The 16,104-nt window shown below is 60.6% G+C and overlaps 2 protein-coding genes across 3 annotated transcripts in view; one reads left to right on the top strand and one right to left on the bottom strand.

Annotated features, from left to right (window-relative positions):
* Positions 1 to 1,926: 1,926 nt before the first annotated feature.
* Positions 1,927 to 10,775, top strand: MESD (mesoderm development LRP chaperone). Its single transcript, XM_036437611.2, has 3 exons — positions 1,927 to 2,176; positions 7,895 to 8,127; positions 9,718 to 10,775. Exons 1-3 carry the CDS (start codon positions 1,970 to 1,972, stop codon positions 9,974 to 9,976), a joined length of 699 nt encoding a protein of 232 aa, XP_036293504.1. The 5' UTR covers positions 1,927 to 1,969; the 3' UTR covers positions 9,977 to 10,775.
* Positions 10,776 to 15,300: 4,525 nt separating this feature from the next.
* LOC118718762 (cell migration inducing hyaluronidase 1) overlaps positions 15,301 to 16,104 on the bottom strand; it is a 63,416-nt gene continuing 62,612 nt past the window's right edge. For both annotated transcript variants that reach the window (XM_045581613.1, XM_045581614.1), the window contains one exon: positions 15,301 to 15,473. In XM_045581613.1, coding sequence (XP_045437569.1) covers positions 15,346 to 15,473 — 128 coding nt within the window. In that variant the 3' untranslated portion in view covers positions 15,301 to 15,345. The remainder of the gene's footprint in view (positions 15,474 to 16,104) is intronic.

Raw genomic sequence — 16,104 nt, 5'->3', positions numbered from 1 at the left:
CAGCGTGTGCACCTATAGGTGGATGCACGAATACGTGCACTATACGTACCCCTCTGGAGAGAGAAATGAAGCTGTGATGGTCCCTTAGAGTAGGGGTGTCGAACTCAATCAGAGAAGGGGCCAAAATCTAAAATCCAGCCTAAATCGCGGGCCGAATGGTCTACTGAACAGTCATAAACTGTCACTGTGATGGAAACGCAGCGGAGTGCAGTGATGACAGCGCGGTGCGGGCCACATTGCAAGGCCTGGCGGGACGGATTTGGCCCGCGGGCCTTGTGTTTGACACATGTGCCTTAGAGCAAAGGTGAGGCCGACATTGCCAGCTGGTTGCCCGGTCACCATCCACTTCCTCCCTTCCCTTGGTAACAGAATCCCAGTAATTTTTTTTTTATTTTTTTATTAAATCTATATTTTATTGACCTTTCGCAGAGAGGAAGAGAGAGGGATAGAGTTAGAAACATCGACGGATGAGAGAGAATCATCCATCAGCTGCCTCTTGCACACCCTCTACTGGGGATGTGCCCGCAACCAAGGTCCATGCTCTTGACCAGAATTGAACCTGGGACCTTTCGGTCCGCCGGCCGCCGCTCTATCCACTGAGCCACACTGGCTGCGGGAGAATCCCTGTAATTTTATGTGGCGTGCGGATGCATCCACCTCGGAGGGCTAGGCTCCGGCCGAGGAGAGGTAAAGGCAAGTGGTGTGTGGGATGTGGGAGCAGGCCACTTGGCCAGGGGCTGCTGACTCGGCGGAAAAGTATGTTCCTTCTGGCCTCCCTGCCTCTGGGTGACTGTCAGGTCCACGGCTTGGAGCTCCGGTGGCCATGCTGGACCTTGAGCCAATACCAGGCCTCGATGCTTGATTTCCAACTGCTTTTCTGTGCAAGGAAAACCCAGCCACGACAGCAAAGCCTCTCTCTCGTCTAAAGCACTTTTTTTAAAAAAACAAACCATTGTAGATTTAATTTTTTATAATATATTTCATCGATTTTTTCTTACAGAGAGGAAGGGAGAGGGGGAGAAACATCCATGATGCGAGAGAATCGTGGATCGGTACCTCCTGCACGCCCCCCACTGCGAATCGAACCCACAACCCGGGCCTGTGCCCTTGGCAGGAATCGAACAACCCGGGACGCCCTACCCACTGAACCACACCGGCCGGGGTTCCTTTAAGGCTTTTTGGAGCCTGAAAGGCGACAGGAATATCCGAGAGCGGGTGGGGCTGAATCCCCTCGGCAGGCCCCTCTGAGGAAGCAGATCCCAGGCTCAAAAACTCCACGAGGCCGAGGGGACCCGCCCGGGCCCGCGCGCCGGTGGCCTTTCTGGAGGCCGAGGCGGCGCCAACTCACCTCGCGGGCGGGCCCTGCGGCCTCGCGAGGCGCTGCGAGGGCTCCCGGGGGGGCCCCCACGAGGGCGCTCGTGGCCCGGGCCGGGCGCTGGAGGAAGAAAGGGCGGCCTCTGGCCGAAAAGCAGCGGAAGCGCAGCCTGGGCCTGGCCCTTGGCCAGGCTAGGGGAGGGGTCTCGGGGCGGGAAAAGATGGCGGAGGGGCGGGTCTCAGGGTCGGACGGGGCGGGGTCTGATAGGTCAGCGCGACTCGGGGGGCCGGGGCCACGGAGGGGCGTGGCCGGAAAGCAAACGCTGGGTGGGTCCGTCCCTTCGCCCGGCCTCGCAGCCGGACCACCGGAGGGGTCGTGGGGCGGGAAAAGATAGCTGAGGGGCGGACCTGATAGGTCAGCGCCCCTCTGGGGGGCGGAGCCACAGAGGGGCGGGGCTGATAGGTTAGGGAGCCTCTGGGGGCCGGGGCTACGGAGGGGCGGGTCTGATAGGTCAGCGCGCCTCTGAAGGGCGGGGCCACGGAGGGGCGGGCCGGATAGGTCAGCTTGACTCGGGGGGCGGGGCCGGAAAGCAGGCGCAGGTCCAGGTTCCGGAAAGGAGAGTTCGGGGCGGGGCGGGGCGGCGGCGCGGCGACAATGGCGGCCTCCAGTTGGCTGTGCGCGGCCGTCCTCCTGCTCTGTACCTGCGACCTGCTGCTGCTGGTGCTGCCGCCCGGGGCCCGCGCGGCCGAGGACCCGGCCGGGAAGCCTGGCGAGGCGGCCCCGCCGCCCCCGAAGAAGAAGAAGAAGGACATTCGCGATTACAATGATGCGGACATGGCGCGCCTTCTGGAACAGTGGGAGGTCCGCGGCGCGCGCCCCCGTTCCCACCCCCTCAGCCCCCTCCCGGGCCCTGCTCCTTCCCTGGCCCCGCACCCCCTCCCCGACCTCTCACCCCCTCCAGACCCTCTAACCTCCTCTCTGCTCGCGCCCCGAGTCCTCGCTGAGCCCCCGGGCCTCCCCGACCCCGGCGCCCCGGACCCGCTCCGCCATCCCGCTGCCCTCCGCCAGCCTTTGGGGGCCTCCGCTCTCGGGTCATTCCCCCGCGTGGAGCCGTCCCTGACCTCCATTGCCCCGGCCGCCCATCCCCTCTCCCTCCTGCGTGGCTCCCCGGGGTCCGTGAGGCCCTGCAGATGGCAGGGAGACGTTTTGCACAATATTCCCGAACTATGGCGGGGTTTGGGGGGGGAGGAGGCGGGAGGATGATGGGTAAGATTACTTTGTTGTTGTTTTTAATGTACTTTTATTCATTTCAGAGAGGAAGGGGGAGAGAGGAACACAGATCGGCTGCCTCCTGCACGGCCGCACACAGACGGAAGGAATCGAGCCCCGGCCTGAGCCGTGACCCGGAAGCGGACCGTGACCTCCTGGGTCATAGGTCGAAGCTCAGCCTCTGAGCCAGGGTTACTTTGCTCAGGTTGCAGGGTTCTGCCATCTGCCAGGTGGGGAGGATTGCGGGCTTCCCACGTGGACGCATTTCCCTGCTGAGAGTTTTGTCATTTTAGGGTAGGGGTGTCGAACTCAATCAGAGAAGGGGCCAAAATCTAAAATCCAGCCTAAATCGCGGGCCGAATGGTTTACTGAACAGTCATAAACTGTCATTGTGATGGAAACGCAGCGGAGTGCAGTGATGACAGTGATGACAGCGCGGTGCGGGCCACATTGCAAGGCCTGGCGGGACGGATTTGGCCCGCGGGCCTTGTGTTTGACACATGTGTTTTAGGGGGTAACGGGGCGGTAATCCAAGGCCAGTTGCTCGCTCTCATGGGAGCCACTTTTTTTTTAAATTTTAATTTTTTTCATTTAAAGGAGCAGTGACTTAACTTTTTTTTTTTTATTTAATTTTTTTTTTTTAATTTAAAGGAGCAGTGACTTCTGTTTCGTGCGAGTGAACTTTCTGAGTGCACCGGAGTGTGTAATAATTACAGGGAGTTTGTAATAAGTTTTTGTTTTTCTTTTTGTAATTTTTTCTTTTTTAAAAAATATTGAGTTTTTACAGAGAGGAAGAGAGAGGGATAGAAAGCTAGAAACATTGATCAGCTGCCTCCTGCACACTCCCTACTGGGGATGTGCCCGCAACCAAGGTCCATGCCCTTGACCGGAATCGAACCCGGGGACCCTTCAGTCCGCAGGCCGACGCTCTATCCACCGAGTCAAACCGGTTTCGGCAAATTTTTCAATTTATTTATTAAATATTTTACTTTATTGATTTCAGAGAGGAAGGGCCAGTGAGAGAGAGAGAGAGAGAGAGAAACGTCAATGATGAGAGAATCACTTATTGGCTGCCTTCTGCACGGCCCCTACTGGGGATGGAGCCCGAAAGCCGAGCATGTGCCCTTGACCGGAATCGAACCTGAGACCTTCCAGTCCACAGGCCGACGCTCTATCCACTGAGCCACACCAGCTAGGGCTGTAATAAGCTTTTTTTTTTTTTTTTTTTAAAGATTAATTTATTTTAATTGATTAAGGTATTGCATGTCTGTCCTTATCCCCCCATAGCCCTCTCCCTCACCCCGCTGGTGTCTGCGTCCATAGGCTATGCTAATAAGCATGCATACAAATCCCTGGGTTGATCTCTCCCCGCTTACCCTGTTTCTTCCCTCTGAGGTTTGACAGTCTGGGCCCTGCTTCTGTCTCTGGATCTGTTTTTGTTCATCCGTCTCTGTTGTTCATGATATTCCACAAATGAGTGAGATCGTGATATTTCTCCTTCTCCAGCTGGCTTATTTGGCTTAGCGTAATGGCCTTCTGGCCAAGACCAAGTGTAATGCGCTTTTTAGATGGCATTCTCCGGGCAAGAATACCACGCCGCCTCTTTCTCTTCTCAAGGCGCTCGGATTGTCCTGAGATCCTACTGGAGGGCTCCTGCCAACACTTAATGTTTCACGATGCTGTGGGTTTTTTGTTTGTTTGTATTAAATATATTTGATTGATTTCAGAGAGGAAGGGAGAGAGAGAGAAACATCCGTGATAAGAGAGAATCATGGATCGGCCGCCTCCTGCACGCCCCCTACTGGGGATCAGGCCCCCAACTAGGCATGTGCCCTGGCTGGATTCGAACCTGGGACCCCTCAATCCCCGGACTGACGCTCTACCCATTGAGCCACACCAGCCAGGGCCGTGATGTGGTGGTCTATCTGTGTGTGTGTGTGTGTGTGTGTTTGATCGAGGCTTTGGGTCATGAGTTTAAAATGCCATCGGATGCCCTGGACACACAGATAGAGTTTTCGTGTTGATCTGCAGCTGGGGGGAGATTGGGGTGGAGTGGGTGTGGGGAGACCACGAATGAAGAGACAAGTGAATGTTTCTCTCACTCCCTTCCCTGTTCGCCATTCGCCCTTGCCGGCCTCCCTCTGCGCTCCTGCAAGTGAAGTGTTTTATTTGTTTGTTTGTTTTTAAAATATATTTTTATTGGTTTCAGAGAGGAAGGGAGAGGGAGAGAGAGAGATAGAAACATCCATGATGAGAGAGGATCGGCTGCCTCCTGCACGCCCCACACTGGGGATCGCCCGCAACCTGGGCCTGTGCCCTGACTGGGAATCGAACCTGGGACCCTTCATTCCGCAGGCTGGTGCTCTACCCACTGAGCCACACCAGTTAGGACATCTCGTTGGGAAATCGCACCCTGGAAATACTCAGCTAGACAGAAGGGTGATGAACAAGGGGTCCGAACGTCGGTGGCAGCAGGTACCCACAATAAAAATACCCACAATGCAAAGTAGGAATTGCTGAGCGCTACAAAAAGGAGGTGCAGCGCAGCTGGCATGGCTCAGCTGAGCTTCAGCCTAGGAAGCAGGAGGTCAGGGTTCGATTCCCGGTCAGGGCCCGGGCCCGGGTTGCGGGCTCCATCCCCAGTGGGGGGCGTGCAGGAGGCGGCCGACCCGTGATTCTCATCATTGATGTTTCTCTCCCTCTCTGAAACCAATAAAAATATATTTTAAAAAAAAGGAAGGATAGTGCTGTGGGACTCCCGGAGGGCATCGGGGAGGAAGTGGTGTCAGAGGGGTGGGGGGCGGGCCTTCCTGGCGGGACGGAGCAGACGCTCACAGCCGAGGCTCCGCCATCAGACCCCCCGGGCCCAGCCCCTTCGCCCGTGTGTGTGGATCGGAATTGCCTCTGTCCCTGAGTCTCTTCCTCGGGATAGAGGTGTTGATGGCATGCACAGGTCGTTCTGAGAGTCAACCGAGAGCATGGAAGAATCGAGCAGCTCGGCCCCGGCTGGTGTGGCTCAGTGGTCGGGTGTCACAGGTCGATTCCCGGTCAGGGCGTGCAGGAGGCAGTGCATCAGTGATTCTCATCGTTGATGTTTCTCTCTGATACCAATTTTTATTTAGATATATATATATATATATATGTTTTAATATGTTTTTATTGATTTTTTACAGAAAGGAAGGGAGAGGGACAGAGAGTTAGAAACATCGATGAGAGAGAAACATCGATCAGCTGCCTCTTCTTGCACATCCGGGACCGGGGATGTGCCCACAACCAAGATCCATGCCCTCGACCGGAATGGAACCCGGGATCCTTCAGTCGTCCGTCTCTATCCACTGAGCCACACCAGTCAGGGCTAAAAAAATAATTTAAAAAAAAAAATACATCAACGCACGATTAGCTATGGCAGCATGAAAATCAGTCCTTTTACGTACATTCGTTTGCTTGGCTGGGATAGACGGAAGGACGCGGTGAGAAGTCAGGATGGTGGGAACCAGTGCTGCGGGGCCCTGATGCCCTGGGGGTCGGATGGCAGAAGGACACGCGGTCCCCGCTGTGCAGCCTGACATTGCAGAACCGGGCTGTTTGCGTTTAATCTCATAACCTCATCCCAAAACATGTTTTCCTCTTCGATGCCCCCTTCTGGTGCAGCAGTAGCTTTTACACCTGTAGTTGGTGTGTTGTCTGTTTACGTCTTCCGAAATACTTTTTAAAAATATATACGTCGACACTGAGGGATGTTGCTGCCTGCTTTATTGCTCACCTGGACTGTAGCCATGGTCACTGACTTGTGCACTCCCTCCAGGCTGGGTGTGTGTGTGATTCCTGTAGACTAGGGGTGTCGAACTCAATCAGAGAAGGGGCCAAAATCTAAAATCCAGCCTAAATCGCGGGCCGAATGGTTTACTGAACAGTCATAAACTGTCATTGTGATGGAAACGCAGCGGAGTGCAGTGATGACAGCGCGGTGCGGGCCACATTGCAAGGCCTGGCGGGACGGATTTGGCCCGCGGGCCTTGTGTTTGACACATGTGTTCTATAGAATAAAAGGCTATAATGCAAATGGTCCCCTTGACCAGGAGTTCAGCCAGCAGGCAGGCCGGCCAATCAACCATGTCCCCTCCCCTGGCCAGGCTGGCCGGACCCCACCCATGCACGAATTCATGCACCGGGCCTCTAAACATACACACACACACTCTCTGAGTGGCCAGATTATTATGTGTGTGTGTGTGTGTGTGTGTGTGTGTGTATTTTTATTGATTTTTAGAGGGAGAGAGAAACATCAATGACGAGGGAGAATCAGGGATGGACTGCCTCCTGCAAGCCCCCAGCTGGGGGTTGAGCCCACAACCGAATCATGACCTGTTCCTAGCTCCACGTTCAGCCGCGGAGCCATGCAGGCCAGATGGAGCTGTGCTCTTTGGAGGACGTGGCAGTCGGTTGACTTCTGTGGTCACAAGGGGGCAGCGTCATGTGGCGAAAGGACGGGTTTTGGCCTCATCTTCTCGCCTTGGTGACTGATCCTCCCTGTCCTTAGCCGTAGAGCCAGGTCACGGCCACTGGGCTCACGTTTGCAGACATGAGGAACGTGAGCGCCCTCTCCTGGTATCTGTGTCCCACCCCCCACCCGCCTCAGTGCTTCCGTCTCCATGGGTGTCTTTCTCCCCGGGCAGCCATGCCTAAACCCACCCGCTCCTCTCCCTGCGCTCCCTCTGGGGCCGTGGGAGCTGCCCGTCACGTGTGTCAGTGCGTGTTCTTCCTCGCTGTGCCGTGTGTCGCCGTCGATCGTGTTGGGCAGGGTCCTTGGGTGTGAACACGATGTGGGGACCCCCCCCACGGGGCTCTGTGATTGGCGACCTGGAGTGACGGCAGTAAGTAAGGACTGCCGAAGCTCAGACGTGAATGCCGTGCGGTTTGGCCTTTTTATTTTATTTTTAATTTTTTATTTTATTGATTTTTCACAGAGAGGAAGAGAGAGGGATAGAGAGCTAGAAACATCGATGAGAGAGAAACCTCCATCGGCTGCCTCCTGCACACCCCCCACTGGAGATGTGCCCGCAGCTAAGGTCCATGCCCTTGACCGTCATCGAACCCGGGACCCTTCAGTCCGCAGCCTGACGCTCTATCCACTGAGACACACCGGTTTCGGCACCTGCTGGGTTTTCTTCTTGTGGGTTATGACGTTGGTCCCAGACTCCCCTCCCCCCCGCTCCTTACCCCTCGCCACCCCCGTCCTCTGGTGCGGTCGCCCTTGCCTCTGCCGGGGGCGCACCCGTTTCTGACCCTCGGCGCTCCCCCTCCCCCTCGTAGAAGGACGACGACATCGAGGAGGGCGACCTGCCGGAGCACAAGCGGCCCCCGGTGCCGGTGGACTTCTCGAAGCTGGACCCGGGCAAGCCGGAGAGCGTCCTGAAGCTGACCAAGAAGGGCAAGACCCTCATGATGTTCGTCACCGTGTCCGGCAGCCCCTCCGAGAAGGAGACGGAGGAGATCACCAGCCTGTGGCAGGGCAGCCTCTTCAACGCCAACTATGACGTCCAGCGGTGAGCGCCCTCCGCCGTCCGCCCGCCCGTCCGTCTGTCCGCCCGTCGTCCGCCCGCCCGCCCGCCGAGGGCTCCCGCCAGCGGCTGCTCTGTGCTGGTTTTGTTCTTTCTATGTGTGCTGCTAACCTTATCCAAGGGGGTGTTCCCATTGATTTTTATTTACTTATTTTTTTAAAATATATATATTTTATTGATTTTTTTTTTTTACAGAGAGGAAGGGAGAGGGATAGAGAGCCAGAAACGTCGATGAGAGAGAAACATCGACCAGCTGCCTCCTGCACAACCCCCACCGGGAATGTGCCCCTGACCGGAATCGAACCCGGGACCTTTCAGTCCGCAAACCGACGCTCTACCACTGAGCCACACCGGTTTCGGCTCCCATTGATCTTTAGAGAGAGGGAGAGACGGAGAGAAACATCGATGTGAGAGATGGATCAACTGGCTGCCTCCTGCATGAGCCCCACCCAGGGCCTGGGCCAGGGAGGAGCCTGCAGCCCAGGTGCACACGGGCCCTTGACTGGACTCCCACCCGGGACCCTTGGGTCCACAGGCCCATGCTCTATCCACTGAGCCACACCAGCTAGGACTCTTTATTTAAAAATATATATATTTTTTTTATTGAAATCAGAGAGGAAGGGAGAGAGAGAGAGAGACTCGATGATAAGAGAGAATCGTGGGCCGGCTGCCTCCTGTGCGCCCCCCGCTGGGGATGGAGCCCGCACCCCGGGCACGGGCCCCGATCGGGAATCGAACCCGGGCCTCCTGGTTCACAGGTTGATGCTCAACCGCTGAGCCACACCGGCCGGGCCAGATGCTGCTTCTGATTTGAGGGGTGAACGTGTTCAGTCTGCTAGGATCCCAGACGTGAAGCTTCACAAGGTTCTGTTCTGCGTTCCTGTAGAATTTGAAAGTTGCTTTTCCTGGTTCAGTGTCACAGGAGCTCAGTCCCTGCCCAGGGGTGGGGAATGCCCGGCCCACGGGCCCTGGAAGGCCTGCGAAATCACTCGGTCCGGCCCGGCCGAGGCATCAGGGGTGACTTAGTTAAATGTTTGGCCTGCCGGAACCGGTGTGGCTCAGTGGATAGAGCGTCCAGGTTCGATTCCGGTCAAGGGCATGCACCTTGGTTGCGGGCACATTCCCAGTGAGGGGGGTGTGCAGGAGGCAGCTGATGGCTGATTCTCTCTCAGCGATGTTTCTAACTCTCTATCCCTCTCCTCTGTAAAAAATATATAAAAAAAAAAAAAATGTTTGGCCAAATAATTTATTTTTATAAATAAATAGAGGGAGGGACAAATAGAAACACCAGCGATGAGAGAGAATCATTGAGCGAGTGACTGGTTGATCGGCTGCCTCCTGCGTGACCCGTCCTGGGGATCAAGGCTGTCACCGGGGCGGGTGCCCTGGCCGGAATTGAACCGGTGACCTCCTGAACCGGTTCACAGGTGGACGCTCAGCCACTGAGCCGCGCCGGCCGGGCCCGCGGGCTAACGTCTGAGCTGACGATGGTGCGCGGCCGGTGGGTGAGGTCAGGGGCACCCGCCCTCGCCCCCGCCCTCGCCGGCGAGCTGACCCGCGGCCTCTCCCGTGCAGGTTCATCGTGGGCTCGGACCGCGCCATCTTCATGCTGCGGGACGGCAGCTACGCCTGGGAGATCAAGGACTTCCTGGTGAGCCAGGACCGCTGCGCCGAGGTCACGCTGGAGGGCCAGGTGTACCCAGGCCGCGGCGGGGGCGGCCGGGAGCGGAACCAGACCAAGCCGGCCAAGGGCAAGAAGAAGGAGGGCGGCCCCACGGCCCGCGGCGCCTCCCAGGAGGACAACCGGGCGGGCCGGGCGCGCGGGGACCTGTGACGGGCGGGCGGCGTGGGACCCGCTCCGCCTGGCGTTCCGGCCTCCGCGGGGTCCGCCCGGGCCCGGGGGGCAGGCCGGAGTCCCTGTGGACCAGGCTGCGGGTGCTAAGGCAGCATTCACGTTGGCCACGGCCACGGCCACGGCCACGGTGAGGGTTCCTGGGCAGACGCGCTCGCTGGCAGCTTGCGGGGCGTCCTGGGCGCCATCAGCGCCCTCAGCGCGCCCGCTCCGGGCGTGCGTCTGCTTTTGGGTTTGTGCATGGATGTCGAGAGAGGGCGGAAGGACAGCAGGTTCCGGTCAGACCCGGGAAGGCCTGATTTTGCCAAACCGGGCTCTTCCTCCGCGCCCCCAAAACGCCACCTCCTGCCTGTGACGTGGACACCACCCCGGCCACCGGGCCGTGTGCGCCCGCCCCTCCAGGAGCCGCCGAGACCCCGGGTCTCCCAGACTCGCCGCCGCCGCCGCCTCCTCCTCGCTGAGATCTCAGGGGTCTGCCGCTGCTGTGGGCGGGGGGTCGGGACCGGCCGTGTCCTCCTCTAGGAAGTGGTGGGATGTTGGCCAGGCCACGTGGCAGGGCCCGGCGCCCTCGTGGTGAACACGTGTCAGCTGAAGTGCCTCCGTGTGTGTGTGGTCCCCATGGGCCCCCTGCCGGTGTCTGATTTGCCCTCTGCGGAGGGAGAGCCGGGCAGACACAGGTGCCATTTCTAAGAGCCGCCGTTTGTAAAGCTTTTCCTTGTGGTTTTCTCAGAATAACACGTTCATGGTGAGAACGTGCGGTGCTCCAGGCCTGCCTCCCTCCACCGCGCTCGTGTGTGTGAGTGTGTGTGTGTGTGTGTGCGAGTGTGTGTGTGTGCGCGCTACACGGTCTGGGGTGTGTGTGTGTGTGTGTGTGTGTGTGTGCGTGTTGGCGTCGCAGGGCCTGGGGGGGGTGTGTGTTAGCGTTGCAGGGCCTGTGGTGTGTGCGCGTTGGCGTCGCAGGGCCTGGGGTGTGTGTGTGTGTGTGTGTGTGTGTGCGCGTGTTGGCGTCGCAGGGCCTGGGGGGGGTGTGTGTTAGCGTTGCAGGGCCTGGGGTGTGTGTGTGTTGGCGTTGCAGGGCCTGGGGTGTGTGTGTGTGTGTGTGTGCGCGTGTTGGCGTTGCAGGGCCTGGGGTGTGTGTGTGTGTGTGTGTTGGCGTCGCAGGGCCTGGGGTGTGTGTGTGTGTGTGTGTGTGTGTGTGCGTGTTGGCATTGCAGGGCCTGGGGTGTGTGTGTGTGTGTGTGTGTGTGTGTGTGTTGGCATTGCAGGGCCTGGGGTGTGTGTGTGTGTGTGTGTGTGTGTGCGTGTTGGCGTTGCAGGGCCTGGGGGGTGTGTGTGCGTGTGTTGGGGTCGCAGGGCCTGGGGTGTGTGTGTGTTGGGGTTGCAGGGCCTGGGGGGTGTGTGTGTTGGCGTCGCAGGGCCTGGGGGGGGTGTGTGTTGGCGTCGCAGGGCCTGGGGGGTGTGTGTGCGCGTGTGGGTGTGTGTGTGTGTGTTGGCGTCGCAGGGCCTGGGGGGTGTGTGTGTGTGTGTTGGGGTCACAGGGCCTGGGGTGTGTGTGTGTGTGTGTTGGGGTCACAGGGCCTGGGGTGTGTGTGTGTGTGTGTGTGTGCGTGTTGGCGTAGCAGGGCCTGGGGTGTGTGTGTGTTGGGGTCGCAGGGCCTGGGGGGTGTGTGTGTGTGTGTTGGCGTCGCAGGGCCTGGGGGGTGTGTGTGTGTGTGTTGGGGTCACAGGGCCTGGGGTGTGTGTGTGTGTGTGTTGGGGTCACAGGGCCTGGGGTGTGTGTGTGTGTGTGTGTGCGTGTTGGCGTCGCAGGGCCTGGGGGGGTGTGTGTGTGTGTGTGTGTGCGTGTTGGCGTTGCAGGGCCTGGGGTGTGTGTGCGTGTGTGCGTGTTGGCGTCGCAGGGCCTGGGGTGTGTGTGTGTGTGTGTGTGGGCGTCGCAGGGCCTGGGGGTTGTGTGTGTGTGTGTGTGTGTGTGTTGGCGTCGCAGGGCCTGGGGGGTGTGTGCGTGTGTGTGGGCGTCACAGGGCCTGGGGGTTGTGTGTGTGTGTGTGTGTGTGTGTGGGCGTCACAGGGCCTGGGGTGTGTGTGTGTGTGTGTGTGTGTGTGCGCGTGTTGGCGTCGCAGGGCCTGGGGGGGGTGTGTGTTAGCGTTGCAGGGCCTGGGGTGTGTGTGTGTTGGCGTTGCAGGGCCTGGGGTGTGTGTGTGTGTGTGTGTGGGCGTCACAGGGCCTGGGGGTTGTGTGTGGGTGTGTGTGTGTGTGTTGGCGTCGCAGGGCCTGGGGGGTGTGTGTGTGTGTGTTGGCGTCGCAGGGCCTGGGGTGTGTGTGCGTGTGTCTGGGCGTGGGGGGGGTGCCGCAGTGTCGGTCTCCCTGGAGCTGGTCCCTCCCGCTCAGTGTGCTCGGGGTGGGGGGCGCTGGCCCTGCCGCCCCCGCTCCGGGCCCTGCAGGATGGAGACCACGGACCACGGGAACGGGGGCTCACAGCTGAGAATGAGGGGGACGTGCCCGCCGTGTCCTCGGGGGGAGGAGGGCGTGAGTGAGAGCCACGCAGGAGGCGCCCTGCGGGCCGAGAGGCCCCTCTGAGGCCTTCAGCCTCAGGCCAGGGCCTCCCGTCCGAGGGCACTTGGAAATGGAGCGGGTGTCCACTAGGGGGCAGCAGAGCCCGCCGCGGGCGCCCACCTGCTCTGCCTGCCCGAGTGGAATGCCCAGCTGCTGGCGGGGCCACCGACCTCTGGCCTGCCTGCCTCTTCCTCCGGCTCTTTGATCTCCGCTGCTGGCGGCCGGCTGCAGGGGTTCGTTTACTTCGTTGTCATAGCGACCCCAGGCCGAGGGCGCTAGGTTACCCCCATCTCCCGCCCAAGCCAGCGGGGGCTCAGGGGAGGTGGGCGTTTCCTGCAAGGTCACGGTGCCCGGCCGCGGCAGAGCCAGGCCCTGAGTGAGCCGGGCAGCCGGCGGGATGAGTCAGGACAGCTTTCCTGTTGTCAGAGCGGCAGAACACAGTGTGGTGTGCCTCCGAATTTTAGCCATCAGCCTAGGAACCAGCAGGTCAGGGTTCGATTCCCGGTCAGGGCACAGGCCCGGGTTGCAGGCTCCATCCCAGCGTGGGGCGGGCAGGAGGCAGCGGATCGGTGATTCTCTTATCATCACGGCTGTTCCTCCCTCCCTCTCTGAAATCAACCAAAAAAATATTTTAAAAAATAATAACAAAAGGTTGAAAATAGCTGGTATAGTTCTTGGAAGTGAAAGCAGACCCAGAGGGCATTTGGCCGGCCTTATTTTTCTCAGCTATGAGCCCCGGTTTATTTTTTTTAAATTTATTATTTTTTAATCAGAGAGGAAGGGAGAGGGGGGGAGAGAGAAACATCCGTGATGAGAGCGTCATGGTCCGGCTGCCTCCTGCACGCCCCACACTGGGCGTGGGGCCCACAACCTGGGTACGTGCCCTTGACCGGAAATAAACCCGGGACCCTTCAGGCTGCAGGCCGACGCTCTACCCACTGAGCCACACCAGCCAGGGCTCTGAGACGCAGTTTTAAAGGAAGACAACCAGCAGACAGGATGGCCCCTTGAGCGTTTACTAGGGTACAGCGAGGTTTCCCCCCCAGAGCCGTGCGCTGAGGCCAGCTGATGCGCAGGGACAGGGGCACGTTCAGGCCCACAACACGGACGACAGTTCTTGGTTCCTCCGGCAAGGATTGCTCCGAGTGCACAGACAATAAATAAATAGAGAACAGGTCTTTGTCCTGACGAGACATTTACGTACAAAGCACACTACACCGCGCCTTCCCGACAGGGGCCAGCCGTCTCGGCAACAGGCGGAGGACACGCGTGTCGGAGGCGTGTTCCCCCGAAGCCTGGCTCACGGGGATGCTCACGCGCAGAGGGAACGGGCCAGTTTTCCCGGCAGCAGGGAGAACACGTGTGGGCGCGGGCTCCCGGCGGAGAACACGCGTGGGCTCGGGCTCCCGGCGAACACGCGTGGGCGCGGGCTCCCGGCGGAGAACACGCGTGGGCACGGGCTCCCGGCGGAGAACACGCGTGGGCGCGGGCTCCCGGCGGAGAACACGCGTGTTCGCGGCTCCCGGCGGAGAACACGCGTGGGCACGGGCTCCCGGCGGAGAACACGCGTGGGCGCGGGCTCCCGGCGGAGGACACGCGTGGGCGCGGCTCCCGGCGGAGAACACGCGTGGACACGGCTCCCGGCGGAGAACACGCGTGGGCGCGGCTCCCGGCGGAGAACACGCGTGGGCGCGGCGACGGCTGAGGATCCTCCAGTAGAGTCTTCCCGGGGTGACTGGTCCCCGCCCGCGCGGTTCGCAGCGTGAGGCCCTCCCGAGGAGTGGGAAGAGCCGAAGGGGGAACTACAGGCAGGAGGACCCGAGGTCGCGGGCGCCCTTCCCGGGGACGGGGCCCGGCCGGCGCCCCCCGCAGCCCGCGTCCTGCTCGGCGGGCCCGCCTCTGGCAGCGGGCACGGCCGGGCCAGGCGGAGGGCGGAGGGCGTGGCTGGGGAAGGGCGGGCGGCCGTTCACGGCGAGGCCACGTGCCCGGAGCGGCACCAGCTCCCACCACAGGCAGTTTCCCCTCACGGGGCTCCGGCCGCCTCCGGGGCCCAGGTGGGAGGGAGAGGACCGCAGGAGCTGCAGGCCCCCAGCCCCAGCCCCCCGAGCCGGGCGGGGGGCGGGGGGGGTTCCCCGAGAACGTCCGGGGGCCGTGGAACGGGCAGCACCAACAGTCACTGGAATCGAACACGCGGTGCGGCAGGTGGTGTGAGCAAAGGGGACGGAGGCTGCCTGTCCGGCCTCCAGGCCCGGTGCCGCCGCCTCCAGGAAGTCCTCCTGGCTTACCCGAGCAGGGAGGATCGTTCCCTGCCCGGGAACTGGCTCTGGTCCCGCTGTCAGGCTCTGGGTTCCCTGCGGGCACGTGTCCCTGACAGCCTGGCCTGCCAGGCGGCCAGCCCCACCCCTGAGGGCCCCCTCGGCGTCGTGGGGCTCGCTGCAGCTCCTGGTTCCAGGTGCAACAGGAAAAGCTGGCCCCCCTGCCCCCAGGGCAGCCGGTCCGCCTCCAGAGCTGGGTCCGTCCCTGCTCCTCACCCGAGAAGGCCCATGCTTACAGGATCAAGGCTCCCCTGAGACCTGGGCCCCTCAGCCTCCACCTCCCCCCCTAATGTATGTGCTGGGAGCTCGGGGGGGACCCGGCACTCGTCCACGTCCCTGCTGCCAGCCAGCCAGGCCCCCCGAGAGGCACGATGGGAGAGCAGCGCCCAGGTGTCCGCCGGCCAGCGCTGCCCGGGCTGCAGGCAGACGGGGGCGGGCGGGCGGGCGGGCGGGCGGAGGCGCCGGGTCTCGGCGTCCCTCCCTCACAGCATCTTCTTCCTCACCACGGGGATGGGCACCGCCTGGAAGACCTTGGCCTGCTGGTCCGAGGTGTCCAGGGCCACCCAGGCCGGCCGGAAGCTGCCCTTGAAGCCGACGAAGACCATTCTCTCTGCAGAGGAGCGAGGCGGCACGTCAGCAGGCGCTGCAGGCAGGGACCACAGCCCCGCACCCCTCCCAGCCCCCCACCCCGTGTCCCCGGGACTGCCCACGGCAGTGTGTCTGAGGGCACGGGTCTCGGCAGACGTAGCCGTCTCGTTCCCGGTGTCTCCGTCTTGTATGGAAACTAAAGGCCGTGCGCAAATTCATACACCGGTGGTGGGGGTTGTCCCTCGGCCCGGCGGGCATTGGGGGCTGATTGGGACAGGCCAGGGGGTTGGGTGGGGGGGGGAGACCATTGGCTGCAGGAGGCAGCCGATCCAGGAATCTCTCATCATTGATGTTTCTCTCCCTCTCCCTCTCTGACATCAATAAAAATACACAGAGTGGCCGAAACCGGTGTGGCCCAGTGGATAGAGCGTCGGCCTGCGGACTGAAGGGTCCCGGGTTCGATTCCGATCAGGGGCATGGACCTTGGTTGCAGGCACATCCCAGTGGGGGGGGGGTGGTGTGCAGGAGGCAGCTGATGGGTGTTTCCCTCTCATCGATGTTTCTAACTCTCTCTGTAAAAAAAACCCAGTAAATATATTTTTAAGAAATCGTGAGGTGAGGCGCTAGGTTGAACGTGTAACTACGGCGATGTC

This window comes from Pipistrellus kuhlii, unplaced genomic scaffold (genome assembly GCF_014108245.1).
Source record: "Pipistrellus kuhlii isolate mPipKuh1 unplaced genomic scaffold, mPipKuh1.p scaffold_m20_p_143, whole genome shotgun sequence".
Classification (NCBI taxonomy): domain Eukaryota; kingdom Metazoa; phylum Chordata; class Mammalia; order Chiroptera; family Vespertilionidae; genus Pipistrellus; species Pipistrellus kuhlii.
Note: the sequence above shows the minus strand (reverse complement) of the source record. Positions and strands in the feature narration are given on the sequence as shown.

What these genes read in the sequence shown, in the direction of transcription:
- MESD (XM_036437611.2), top strand. Translation starts at nt 1,970, where the DNA reads ATGGCGGCCTCCAGTTGGCTGTGCGCGGCCGTCCTCCTGCTCTGTACC. An exon ending in GCCTTCTGGAACAGTGGGAG is followed by an intron (nt 2,177 to 7,894) that starts GTCCGCGGCGCG and finishes TCCCCCTCGTAG; the next exon opens with AAGGACGACGACATCGAGGA. An exon ending in GCCAACTATGACGTCCAGCG is followed by an intron (nt 8,128 to 9,717) that starts GTGAGCGCCCTC and finishes TCTCCCGTGCAG; the next exon opens with GTTCATCGTGGGCTCGGACC.